The sequence below is a fragment of the Leptidea sinapis genome, chromosome 29 (genome assembly GCF_905404315.1).
Source record: "Leptidea sinapis chromosome 29, ilLepSina1.1, whole genome shotgun sequence".
NCBI lineage: Eukaryota > Metazoa > Arthropoda > Insecta > Lepidoptera > Pieridae > Leptidea > Leptidea sinapis.
Window position 1 is genome coordinate 3,016,432 of NC_066293.1, and position 14,939 is coordinate 3,031,370.

At 37.1% G+C, this 14,939-nt stretch overlaps 2 protein-coding genes across 4 annotated transcripts in view; one reads left to right on the top strand and one right to left on the bottom strand.

The window, feature by feature from the left end:
* Positions 1-14,939, bottom strand: part of LOC126973288 (vesicle transport protein GOT1B) — a 276,130-nt gene that overhangs the window by 54,546 nt on the left and 206,645 nt on the right. The window lies entirely within an intron of this gene.
* The window catches only part of LOC126973220 (serine/threonine-protein kinase 10), a 73,107-nt gene that overhangs the window by 8,448 nt on the left and 49,720 nt on the right, over positions 1-14,939 (top strand). For all 3 annotated transcript variants that reach the window (XM_050820409.1, XM_050820407.1, XM_050820408.1), the window contains exons 2-4: positions 9,827-9,939; positions 10,802-10,927; positions 13,584-13,757. In XM_050820409.1, the coding sequence (XP_050676366.1) occupies positions 9,913-9,939; positions 10,802-10,927; positions 13,584-13,757 (327 nt within the window). In that variant the 5' untranslated portion in view covers positions 9,827-9,912. The remainder of the gene's footprint in view (positions 1-9,826; positions 9,940-10,801; positions 10,928-13,583; positions 13,758-14,939) is intronic.

A 14,939-nucleotide genomic window follows, 5' to 3' on the forward strand; every position in this document is an offset into this window, starting at 1 on the left:
TATAGCCTAAGATCCCACTGCTTGATTCTGCAGGTATCTGATATTTTGATAATGCTGCTTTTAAATGATCGTTGAGTGAGTTTGCAATGTAATTTATAACCGATAGGTTGCCTATAAAAAATCGGCTGTAATTGATTTTAGTTTATTGAATTTGCTGATATAAAATATTAATACCTTTATACAAATGATTTAAGTTTTCTTTAGTGTTATTCCGCCAACATTTGTTTTTAAACAATTCGACACGTGTTGCGCCTCTACACGAGGCATCCTCAGGACGTGCTGTCTCGCCAAAATCTGGCACGAGAAGGCCAAGGCCAAGTCTGAGGATGCCTCGTGTAGAGGCGAAACACGTGTCGAATTGTTTAAAAAAAATACTGGCGGAATTAACACTAAAGAAAACTTAAATCATTTGTATAATTATGGATTCCGCAAAGTAACGCCTACTTCAATAAATTACCTTTATATTATTAGCAATACTAATTGGGATTGTGGAACAACTTACTAATACCAGTGGGAGGCGTCTTTGCACAGGATGAACGATGACAACAGGATGTACAACGACACCTTTTTCTGCCGTGAAGCAGTAATGTGTACGCATTATTGTGTTTCGGTCTGAAGGGCGCCGTAGCTAGTGAAATTACCCGGGCAAATGATACTTAATATCTTATCACCTTGAGGGTGACGAGCGCAGTTGTAGTTAAATGTAAATATAAGTTGTCTAGTCTCATTTGCCCAGTAATATCACTAACTTCGGCGCCCTTCAGACCGAAACATAGTAATGCTTACACATTACTGCCTCACGGCATAGAATAGGCGCCGTTGTGGTACCCATAATCTAGCCGGCATCCTGTACATAGGAGCCTCCTACTGGAGTACCGGATGCAGCTCCTTACAAACTAATTTGTTATGTATATTACAGTCATTGTAAAATACTCTATTTGTTTAAAAAGAATGTCCGTTGAGTTTCTTGTACTTCTTCTCACGAGCTCAACTATTTCCGAACATATTATGGTCGATTCAGTAATTGAAAAGAATAATAATAACAAATGCGACAGACACATCTCTATCGGACATACAGCAAGATAGAAAAGGAAAGTGAATATATTGTAACTGTAACCGATTTTGATTGACAAGTCGTACACAGTCAACCACGCTCGATATTACTTAGCTCCATTAGTTTTTTTTTTCAATAACAGACTGACCAAACAAAATAAAATTAGTCTGCATTATCGGGCTGTCAGGTATTCTATATATTAGTTCTTTTTAATGTTAAAGGAGGACAAACGATCGTACGGGTCACCTGGTGTTAAGTGATCACCGCCGCCCACATTATCTTGCAACACCAGAGGAATCACAGGAGGATTGCCGCCCTTTAAGGAAGGTGTACGCGCTTTTTTTGAAGGTACCCATGTCGTATCGTCCCGGAAACACCGCACAAGGAAGCTAGTTTATTCTCACTCTATGCTTACAACCTACTCTTTCTACTTTTTTTTATTAAGAAAACCAACAGCATATTACCTACAGATTAGATAAATAACTAATAATATTTTACAATAATAATGCCAATAACAGGTTTCCCTTATATTATATTACGGTTTCCCAAAAATTCAACATACTGCGATACCTACTAAACATATTAGTAGATATCGCACTACTAAAATAGCTATAACTTGTTTTCTTTTTAACCGACTTCCAAAAGGAGGAGGTTATCAATTCGATTGGTATTTTTTTTATGATCTGATTTACGTAATTCTTTTGTTTGATGCGAAATAAATGCCATTTGGTCCCATAAAAATTTTACGTAGTTTGGCCCAGTAGTTTTAATTTTATGAACATTTATATGAAAATTTTCGTCTACCTCGATGACATAATTGTTTTCTGTATACGGCTTTTTTTTTTGGAGTTTTCATTCAAATTGACTATATATTATTATTTACTGACACTAAAACGTAAAAAATAAACTACGTTTCAAAAAACCGACTTCAAAAACTGAAAAGTCCGTTTTTTTAACGTAGTTTATCTTTATAAACACCAACCATTCCATATCTTGCACTTAGATAATCTAATTCTAGATAGAGTCTCTTGCTGTTAGACAACCGATAAAAACAGGCCAGGCCTGTTTAGTGTGCGTGACAAGCTACGTCTTACACTCGCGATTTGTATGACACTTTATGTTAGTGTGCGTGAATTGCTCAAAATAGAGTTTAGTTCTAAAGTCTATTTCTTTCGACGTTTTTACAGCTGTCATAGTCTATCCACGGACGAGTAATAAAAGAAGGACTCCGCGCCGTGATATTAGCAAGTGAAGCGTTACGCTAGTGTGTGTTCGGTTATGGTAGATACTAGTTACACAATTTTCTCTCCCTTAAATAATCATATATGGCCACAAATACTTATATAGTATCGTTTTACACTTTTTCACAACGCACGACGGCATTTTTAAAATACCTTATTGAGACGCAAACTGATGTGTCACAGACGATGACAGTTCTCATAATGGCCGCCTATCGGCCTGTAGTAGTGTAAGTGTGTGCGTGGGGCTATGTATTTACACATTTAATCGGCTTGTTTCGGTGCTATACTGTTATGAAAGGTCGGATTCCTTATTTTTATACTAGTCCGTCTATCTAAACGTATTTAAAATGATCTAAGATTTTGCATAATGAGCCTTCTGACAAAACAATTTTTTTTTTCATTTCAGTATCAAAAGTCTGTATTTTTAAAAATTGTCTGTAGTCTAATTTATGAACGCGCCAGATGTTGTCGATTAGTACTACTTATTTTATAAATTTATTTTTAAATGAGTTTTATCGCGTCGCTGTATCTACGCACTTATTCTTAAGAGGCATTTCAATTGATTGTTTGTTTAGGATTAATAGATAAGGTCGTAATTACAATCGTAGACAGATAAAACTATAGCTACAACGAGACTTCCTAAATGGCATTAAAAATTTATAATCAGCATACAGCTAAGAGACAGTAAATATCAGTCTCGTGCCAGATTTTGGCGAGACAACACGTCCTGAGGATGCCTCGTGTAGAGGCGAAACACGTGTCGAATTGTTTTAGAGACAAATATTGGCGGAATTAACACTAAAGAAAACTTAAATAATTTGTATAATTATGGATTTCCGCAAAGTAACGCCTTATTCAATAATTTTTTTTTTTTTTTATCCGTAGGAGAACCAAAGTCACCGACATAGCCCAAACGATTGCGATTTTTTTTTATGAAAATCAGGGACGAGACGAGCGGGACGTTCAGCTGATGGTAATTTATATGCCCTGTCCATTGCAATCGAGTGCCGCTCAGGATTATTGGAGAACCCCAAAAGTAGGTTCTGAGAGGCACTACAACTGCGCTCGTCATCTTGAGACATAAGATGTTAAGTCTCATTTGCCCAGTAATTTCACTAGCTACGGCGCCCTTCAGACCGAAACACAGTAATGCTTCCACATCACTGCTTCACGGCAGAAATAGGCGCCGTTGAGGTACCCATAACCTAGCCGGCATCCGGTGCAAGGGAGCCTCCCACTGATAAAACTGTAGTGGCAGTGGGTCGTCGTCCTCGAATGGCGACCACGTACCGGAAGACGCAGTGTTAGTAGGACCCCCACAAGATGGACCGACGATCTGGTCAAGATCGCCGGAATACGTTGGATGAGGGTAGCGCAAGAACGATCTTTGGTGGAGGCCTTAGTCCAGCAGTGGCTGTTCAGTTAGTTCCGGCTGATATGATGATGATCTGCTGATGATGAGAAAAATGGTTGTCTTTTCGAATTTATTCATTTAAGACATATAATATAATAATAATATTGACACACTTTTTACACAAATTATCTTGCCCCAAGTTATGCATATATAGCTTGTGTTATGGGTTACAAGACAATGATATATTTAATACAATATACTTACTTAAACATACATAAATTTATATAAACATACGTCATATAAAAATACACAAATACATTTAAACATTATGGATGTTTAGTCATCATATAAATGCTTGCACCTACCGGGATTCGAACACGGGACCTCTAGCTTAGTAGGTAGGATCGCTAACCGCTCGGCTATACAGGTTGTTATATGTATATACATATGTATCATATAATGATATATATCACTTAAAAAATAAGAAGGAATTTTCATAAAATTTCGTGGAAAACAAAAGTCGTAGATATTTTTACTTTACCATAGGACTTGTGGTATCACCAGAAATCGAGATAAACCTCATTTTAAAAGGCTTCCGTGCTGGTCTAAGCCGTCGGGAGTGACGTCAATAGATAATAACATCACCGCTCTGCAAATGACGCGGAGGTGACTAACGAGGTTGACACTGGTGATGTCATAATCATAGAATATACGCCAATTAGCGTATAGACGACCAGACAGCCCGATTTTTTAATATTGGCATATTTTTACACAAATTATCTTGCCCCAAACTAGGCATAGCCTGTACTATGGGTACAAGACGATATTTTTAATATAATATACTTACTTAAACATACATAAATACATAAAAACATCCATGACTCGGAAACAAACATCCATATTCATCATATAAATTATTGCAACTATCCCGGGATTCGAACCCGGGACCTCTAGCTTAGTAGTCAGGGTCACTAACCATTCGGCTATATGGGTCGTCAACATTGTTTGACTAATGTTTATTTGTGTAACTTAGAGCGTGCTTGTCGTTGACGCACAGCTTCGATCAACTTATAGTTTAGTATTCCCAATTCCCGGCCATTCCCAATATTCAGTCTATCCCCGGTTGTGGCCTACTTGAGATAAAAAATCGTAACTAAACTTATCGTCGGTAACTCATCCGTACACGCTTTCTGTCAATGCAATTCACGCGTCCCAATATAAGGCGATAATAATGACTTATCGGGTATATTGGGACAGCTTCAGATTATTGACAGCTAATTACGTAGCTAATTAAGGTAGTAATCTATCCCTATCTGTACATAGTATATTGGGAACCGCGGTTAACGTTACTACTGCTACTTAAATTACTACCTTCTACTGTCAGTAATTAGCTGTCAATAATCTGAAGCTGTCCCAATATACCCGATAAGTCATTCTTATCGCATTATATTGGGACGCGTGAATTGAAATTTCCATCGACAAACTTCTATCGCTGGTAAGTTATACGTCGTCCCATTGACAGACAGCGTGTACGGATAAGGTGAGTTACCGTCGATAAGTTTATTGGCACAGAAAAGTCAACGATAGTTACGATTTTTATCTCAAGTAAGAGATAGACCGAATATTGGGAACGGCCGTTAATTGCGTGCAACACGTGTGCACTGTTGTATTTTGTTTTTTAACTGGGTTTGTAGTGAATAAAAAATGAAATGCTAAGGCAAAATAAGGATGAACACACATCCCTGTTACTTTTTTCTCTCAAAATTTCTTTTCCTACTTACATACAGAAGTAGTGATATCAAGTAGAAGTGAGGGTTATTATATTTAAAGAAAAACATAACATATTGTTTAGATTTACAAGAGCGACATCTCAAGTCAATTTCCTAATATGCAAATATTGGGGTTGAGCAGGTTATCAACTGTAAAGTAGATCCTGTAGATGGCCATAACCTGAGAGTTGAACAAAGCAAACATAATTTTATAACGAGGCAGTACTCGAACGGTTAGCTCAGTTGGTTAGAGCACCGGCACGGAACGCCGGAGGTCGTGGTGTTCGAATCCTGCATCGTTCATAAAATTTTGTTTTTCAAATTTTATTTGTGTAGTGATATCACTTCAAGGTCTATTTAGATACTGTCTCAGTGTGGTGTCTGTATGATGTCTAGTTCGGTAGCGTAAGGACACCACGGTGGCGCGAAAAACAAAAAAAAAAAACTCATTAAAGTTATATCTTTAAAATTTTATCGTCTTTTGTACAGGATGACGGCTAGATTATAGGTTCCACAACGGCGCCTTTTACTGCCGTGAAATTACTGGGCAAATGAGATTTAACATCTTATGTCTCAAGGTCTCGAGCGCAACTGTAGTGCCGCTCAGAATTTTCGGGATATTCTAGAATCCTGAGCGGCACTGCATTGTAATGGGCAGGGCGTATCTATTTCCGGTTCGAATACCGGTAGGTGCAAGCATTTATATTATGAATATAGATGTTCGTTTCCGAGCCATGGATGTTTAAATGTATTTATGTATGTTTATTTGAATTTATGTATGTTTAAGTATATTGTATTAAATATATCATTGTCTTGTAACCCATAACACAGGCTATATATGCTTAACTTGGGGCAAGATAATTTGTGTAAAAAGTGTGTCAATATTATATTATATTTCCATCACCAAAACGTGTTGCTCGTCTCGCCCTATTGTCATAAAATAATCATGTGACGATCCTCGAGAGTAAGATGCGACTTCTAGTATATATTTTGTTTCTACCCAATCATTACAACAAATGATTCATTTTTCTGTGGAAACGACCCGGAGACAAGTTATCGTATGGTGTTTCCGCACGCTCAGTGATAAACTATATAAATATAATATTAATAATGAAACTTCTGCCCACGTGGAACTCGGTTATATCGCGTTCCCACAAAGTTATTTGTTGAGAGATATGACTGCGGAAAAAAAACTCATTTAAAAAGTATATAAAGAAGTTCATAAGAGATTTCCACTCTCTTTTATTCTTATCTATGATATTTGAGAACCCTTATAGCAAAATGGTTAGTGACCCTGAGTACTAAGCTAGAGGTCCCGGCCCTCGGGTTCGAATCCCGGTAGATGCATTCATTTATATGATGAATATGGATGTTTGTTTCCGAGTCATGGATGTTTAAATGTATGTTTAAGTAAGTATATTGTATTAAATATATCTTTGTCTTGCACCCATAGTACCTACAGGCTATGCCTATTTTAAGGCAAGATAATTTGTGTAAAAGTGTGTCAATATTATATATTACATCATTGGAACCATAAGGCGTAGATACTTAAAAATTTGGTGGAAATATTGCTTTCAGTGAGTAGAGTTTACGAAAAGAGTTTTTTTTTTATAATATGAATAGAGCCTGTCGGGTCAGCCAGACTTTAAAATTTTTGGAAATTTATGGAAGATTGTAGTGCAACTAAACGCCACAAGTTAGGATATCATCCCCACCATTTGGATGTGTGGCGGTCCTCCACAGTGAGGTTTTCAAGGAGCGTTCTTCCACGTACTACAAAGCTGTGGAATGAGCTTCCTTGTGCGGTGTTTCCGGAACGATACGACATGGGTACCTTCAATAAAAGCGCGTACACCTTCCTTACAGGCCGGCAACGCTCTTGTGATTCCTCTGGTGTTGCAAGAGAATGTGGGCGGCGGTGATCACTTAACACCAGGTGACCCGTACGCTCGTTTGATATTCCATAAAAAAAAAACTAAAAAAGGTAATTAAAGAGGATCAAAGTTTAATATGTAAATATTATAGCGCGTGGGTCCTCCCTTACAAAACAATCTTATGTTTTCTGTTACTTTTATATTCTTATTCTTCCCACTTTCTATTAAACATATTTATAAACTAGCTGACCCAGCAAACGTTGTACTGCCGATATTAAAATCGCGATACAAAAGTAACTGTTGATCGTAGATGGGTGAAAATTTGAAGTTGTATGTATTTTTTAATGCTGACTCATAATCAAACAAATTTAAAAAAATATGTCAAAAAAATAAAAAATCGTCTGGACCACCCTTACATTTACGGGGATGAAAAATAGATGTTGTCCGATTCTCAGACCTACTCAATATGCTCACAAAATTTCATGAGAATCGGTCAAGCCGTTTCGGAGGAGTACGGGAACGAACATTGTGACACGAGAATTTTATATATAAGATATTAAACATTAGGCCGAAGGGCGACCGTTCTTACTTTACTTCATTCTCTAATCTCTTTCGTTGTTCAATTACTATTCGATTGTCTTCTCATCCGCGTCAATATTTTAAATTATAAAAGAACAATCTATTTTTTTAACTTGACGGCCAACTATAGAACAATGAGTTCTTATATGCGGATAAGAACTCCTTGTTACAATATTGATTGACTCACGTCTATAAGTTAACATGAAGCAATAATAGGGATATTTTACCCTTTCTCGCTCTGAGTCAGTATGCCTGATATTTTATCGAATACCTCCCGCCACACACCATAGTGCTAAGCTTCTAATAATAATTTGACAACAACAATTTAATATTTGGCATAAAAAGGCATAAAAGGCATATATTTTCTCAAAATTGATTCCTTTAGAATTCTTTTTGATGTCATTTCTAATAACTACTAGATACTACTACCGCTTGGGAAATAAATGGCGCTCTGAGAGAGAAGACGCGGCGTAAGAAACTCTCCCAGCATTCTTTTTTTGCGCTCTTTTCAATAAAAATATACAATATTGTACAATCATTTCTATCGCTATAAAATAATCAATCAAATAATAAAATAAACAATTAATTTAGATATTCAGCAGTGGAGTAATAGGATTTACGACAGAGCAGTTTTTTAAAAAACATTTAAATTTATCTTATATCTTTAAACGAGCAATTCTTGTATATATATATATATATATATATATATATATATATATATATAATCTGAATCTCGGAAACGGCTCCAACGATTTTCATAAAATTAAGTATGCAGGGGATTTCGGGGGTGATAAATCGATCTAGCTAGGTTTCAATTTAAAAAAAAATGGTTTTATCCATGTTTGAATGAGAAACAGCTACAATAACATTAGAATACAAAGGAAAATTTCGCCACTATATACAAGACTATTACAGCTCAGATGGGACATTGGGTGATCCGGAAAGCAGAAGACCCCGGTTCGAATCCAGAAGTCCTATTAGTTTTTTTTTTTTTGTTCAAGTTTTGTACATTCTTAAAAATCCGAGCAAGGCTCGGTCGTCCGGATATTTTATAGATAATGCCTGAACAGTGGCTGGGACTTTATTATAGAAGTGTATACAATTACCCTTAAAGCTATTATGTATCTTATGAAGCATATGAATTTGAACAAAAATTGCACCGAATACTTAACGCCCTATCTCGTCAACGCGAACGGTTGAAGCCGAAGTTACCGACGCCAGTGAGATATCGCGCTTTCATAAACAGATATCTCCACCCTCTCCTCCTTTAATTTTCTACAATATAATAATTAATAGCTTTTATTCACAAATTCACAATAAAATACACAAACAGACCGAAAAACAGAGAAACAGCTCCCAAAATTATTTAGGTATTAAAATTACCTCCGGCTTTCCTTTAAATTTTATAGCAAATGAGCTAGCATGTTGCTTTTGTATTCACTTTATGTATTGGGCTCATTTCTAATGTGGACTAGTAAAAAATAAGGACTCCGTGTCACTTTACATAACAGTGTAGCACCAAAACAAGCCGATTAACGTGTAAATACATAGCCCTACGCACACTCACTTACACTACAGGCCGATAGGCGGCCATTATGAGAATTATTGTCATCGTCTGTGACAGATTAGTTTGTCTCAATAAAATATTTTAAAAATGTCGTCGTGCGTTGTGAAAAAGTGTAAAAACGATACTTTATAAGTATTTGTGGTCATATATGATTATTTAAGGGAGAAAAATTAGCGTAACGGTGCTTCACTTGCTAATATCACGGCGTGGAGTCCTTTTTTTACTCGTTCGTGGCCTATGCGTAATGTTTAACAGTTTTGGCACAAGAAACCCTCTACCACGTTCACAATAATAATTCTGCGTTCTAGGTACAGACAGCATATACATTTCTTTGCGACGACTGTTGTATATTGTAATAGTTTATGTATGTTTGTATATTTGTCCGCAGACATATGCAGCGGCGCGGGGTAAGGATGCGTAAGGACGGGTGAAGCAGTAGCGCGCCGGTCGGCGACGCGCTCACACACACACAATATGTCTTTCTTTAATAATCTCAAAAAGGTAACGAATGCAGAAGGGGTGGGTAATTTAATTAAATCAAAGAGTATAATAATATATAGGGAAAAGAGAGCCCTCTCTACGCATTATAGCTGTCTATTTGAAAACTAGCGCCATCTGGAGATTGGCCCCGAAAATAACTATATTATATAAGCTCGAAATTATAAAATTCATTTTTGTTGTGACGCAATTAAATAACTAACTATACTTTTTAATGTAGGTGTTGCAATTTTTTACCATGTTGAAATTGCGCGTAGAGTTTGTTATTTAATTTTGTCACAACATAGAACATAAAGGATAGATTTAGTAGTGTAAATATGCAAAATGGAACACGAGAGCTACATACATGAGCAAACGCTAGAAGTAGCCGCCATTTTATGACCAGTGGGCAGTGACACAAATAAAGAAAATTTGAAAGGTTTCAAAGCGAGTGACAGCTGACAAAGCTTTAATTTTCGGGCCAACTAACAGATGGCACTACAGTCTTCTGAAAACGTCACTTTAAGGCGTCTGTCCCAGCCCTGAATTAAATAAATAAAATTAAAATATCTGTATTTTACAGTTTCCATCAATAATCACAATTTGGGTAGCGTCACCCTTTAGAATTCACAATAAGTAATGTCCACTCGAACTTAGCGCTTGGCACTGCTGTAGTGCCAACTAACTTACACGAATCAAGATAAAATCGAAAGATCTTAATAATGTATGTTATTATAATTATTTTTAATCATAGTGATAATTATATTAAATAGTATTCAAATATTGACAGAACTTAAATAAATGTAACTATTAATTGGGATATCTTATGGTAAGTTCATGACTAAATACCTCACCTATTAAACTAACATTAGTTCCTCGGTTCCAGGTGCTCCACCTCGGCAGCGGCAATGACGCGAAAAAGAAGAAAGTTTTCAGCAACATTCGGGACAACTCCGACCCCGCCGAGTACTGGGACATGATCGGAGAACTCGGCGACGGCGCTTTCGGCAAGGTATTACGCGATTCTGCATCACCAGTAAATTTATTACAAATTAGGATATCATTCCCACCATCTGGATATGTGGCGTTTTTCATGGAACTTCCTTCCCGTGCAACGAAGCTATGGAATGAACTTCCTTGTGCGGTGTTTCCAAGACTATGCGACATGGGTACCTTCAAAAAAAGCGCGTAGACTTTTCTTAAAGGCCGGCAACGCTCCTGTGATTCCTCTGGTGTTGCAAGAGAATGTGGGCGGCGGTGATCACTTAACACCAGGAGACGCTCGTTTGACCTCCTTTTCCATAAAAAAAATATTGAAGAGGACGCAATATTGACGTATAAAAAACCACTTAATAAAACACACATCTTCATAAAAGTTCGTCAAAATAAGTCCGAGCAGCGTTGTATACAGGTAACATTAAAACATTCATTCAAATTAACACCTTATTCTGTGGCGGTCAAAGTCTATTGTATGCGGTTATATGAAGCTCGGACGCGAACACGAGGCATGAACATTTCGTTTTAGCATTTGAAATTATTAGAGACCGGATTATATGCTACAAAAAATGCCCAAAATATGCATGCAAATATGCACGAAAATCTATAAAAAGGTCCAAAATATGCATACTATTAAACAGGAAAAAATAAAAAGTCATATTTTTATTTTATTTTATAAAAGCATGTACTGACAATCGTATTTGTGAAAGAAACTATTACAAGATATACCTACTTAGGTAACAATGAAATTTAAGATTTACTGTTCTAAATGTTCTGTAGACAAATTGTGTCTATGATCGCTTTATAAATTTTTGTAAGCGGAAAAGGAGCGTTCTACGTCTACTGAGGTTCCTGGGTAGAATTTTTTGAGTGCAATGTTTGGGCGTACTATGAAAAGCATCGAACGATGGGCGACATCAAGCGTAAATATGCATATTTTTTTTTCTAAAATATGCAACTACCGCTGAAAAGGTACTAAATATGCAAAAGCATATGCATTTGCATATAATACGGTCTCTAGTAATTATTTAGCAAAATGATTCAAAACGTCAAGTTAGTTACACAATTTTGTTAATTTAAAGGGGCACATACTTAAAATACGACACTCCACCCTTTTTAAGTTTGGATTTGCTGTTATATGGACAGTTTCTCACTGATCACTTTGTCATTGCGCGGTGTTGTATTCAAAGCGCGTTCGAAACACAACTACACGAAAACTCTGCCTAATAGACGCGGAGGCTGAGTTTTGCTTCAGACAATTTTTGAGCGTGATTGTGAATCTAGGTTGATTATTGTGTGTCGAATGATTAGGCCTTATTTTGCGATAATTCATAATGATCTAAATGTTACGAGTTATCTTAACTATTAATTCCGTTAATATTTGTTAGTCTACATGCAGAATGCAGCTTAAGCCGTTAACCTTAACGTAAAACTGCTTCAACCAATTCGACACGTGTATCGCCTTTACACGACGCATGGAAGTCTTCCATAGTTTGGTTGTGTATTATTGTCTGATACACGTTTCGTTTCCTTTGGCAACCCGACTCCAGGCCACTCTAGCGAATTTACCCAGGCTGTACTCCCATCTTTAGGAGGGTCCGTAGCTACTACGTAAAGCAATCATATATCGTGAACTATAATGTCAAATAATGTCAAGAAAATGACCTGGGAGAGTTTCTTGCGCCGCTTCTTCTCTCTCAGAGCGCCATTTGTTTCCGAAGCGGTAGTAGTATCTAGTAGTGTTAGAAATGACATCAAAAAGATTTCTAAAGGAATAAATTTTGAGAAAATAAATGACTTTTATGCCTTTTTATGCCTTTGGCTTTGCCTGTTTCTTATGCCATTGTTGGGGTACCATTTTGTTCCACTTTTCCTTTCCTCATATTTGTTGCTATATCTCGAAAGTAATTGCTTTTCCTGATGTCTTCTAACCTGACTCGGTCTTTTTATCTTGATCCCCAACATGCTTCGCTCCATCGAGTGGCTGGCATATGTTTAATTTCTTACAGTTCAATTTAGTAAGGGCCCATGTATGACTTCTGTGTACATCAATGAAATACTAATAAATTAGACCACCACCCACCAAGTATTTCATCATTTCAGCCGGAAGACGTCCACTGCTGGAGCTGGACAAAGGCCTCCCCAAAGATCGCCATGACGATCGGTTCTGCACTGCCCTCATCCAACGTATTTCCGCGATCCACCTACCAACACTATGTCTTCCAGTATATGAGGACCTTATTGCCTTATCTGTCCGTCGAGTTATGCAACTTCAGTCCCGCAATCATATGGGCTATGTCGGTGACATTGGTTCTCCTACGGATCTCTTATTTCTGATTTAATCTCGCAGGGAAACTCCTAACAATAGCCCTGTCTATTGCCCTCTGAGCGACAATGAGCTTCCTCATAAGGCCTATAATTACTATACTACTAGCTACACACACTGGTTGAAAACTTTCGTCTTCAGACACTGTAGTATCTGGGAGGTAAAGATTTTACATAGCTTCCCAAACGCTGCCCATTCGAATTGGATTCGATGAGTGACCTCTTTCCCGAAATTTTAACTGCCTAACTGGATTTTTTGTCCAAGGTAGACGTACTCGTCAACAATTTCGAGACTACAGTTCCCAATTGTTACCAAATACTCTACTTTAGTTGTTTTTATGTTCCAGGTGTACAAGGCGCAACACAAGGTGACGGGACAGCTGGCTGCTGCCAAGATGTGCATGCTGGACCACGAGGACGACCTCTCGGACTTCACGGTGGAGATCGACATCCTCTCGGAGTGCCGGCACCCCAATGTAGTGGAGCTGCACGAGGCATACTTCATCGATAACAAGCTCTGGGTGAGTACTTGTATTTCATTTGTACGCAATCATGGAGTGTGCTGGTGGCCATAAGAGTTAAAAAAAAGTTTATTATTCTGGGCAAAGGCCTTCCTTGCTTTTCTCCATTTATCGAGGTCCTGTGCCAGCTCACATCAAGTCTTATTATGAGCATCCAGATTGTCACGCGATCGTTTTAGATGATATGATCATATTTCACGGGTCTTAAATATATTTTAAAAGAAATGTTGACACGCCAAATTATGGTAAGAGACTGAACTGAATGAGCCGGAAACGGTTGGCGCGCTGTGTTTTGTTAGAAGAAGAGATACGTAACAATAGTGAAGAGACTAAATTTGTTTGTTCATTCAACAACGTAAACATTTTATTTCTGTGTTTTATTGTTTCCAGTTCAGTGACTGGTGTAAATTAAATGTTACACTCAAGAAAACTTACAAAAAATTTGGATAATTATGCATTTGTACAAAATTACGCCTAATCCAATAAATATTTGTTTTATCACTATAGTTTTATGAAATATAAGTCACTCGACCCGGATTCACAAAGGTAATGAAAAATAAGCTGTATAAATATAATTGATCTTAATAGCAGGGGCGTGCACATCATATAGGCAATTGGGCATAACCTACCTGTTCATGGACCTAAATAAATAAACAGTTCAAGTTAATTTAGTTTAATTTGGTTACGTAATTTTTTAACCACACTTCTATTGAACACTCGTAAAATTTTTTCTTACTCATTTTTTTTAATAGTTGCTCGAAATTTTATGAGTATCTATATATACAGATACTAAATAATGACAGTAAGCAATCTCCAGCTTGCATATTCCAAAGCTCAACTAATTAGAGGTATCTACAGTGCCTGCCTAGCTAGAAAGCCAATGCACGTGACGTCATCGTATCATGTATAATTATTGTATTGTATACTATTTTATTTAGAAAATATTTTTATATAGAAAAAGGCAAGATTTTAAACACCTGCATAACACCATGTATGTCATATGGATGCCAAACCTGGGCCCTTACAAGCGAAAATATGAGAAAACTGGAAGTATGCCAAAACACCATGCAGAGGAGCGTATTGGACATAAAATTAAAGGACAGAGAAAGACTAACGGGCATAGTAGAAAAAACAAAGGTGATCAAACTTAAGTGGAAATGGACGGGTCGTATGATCAAAGGC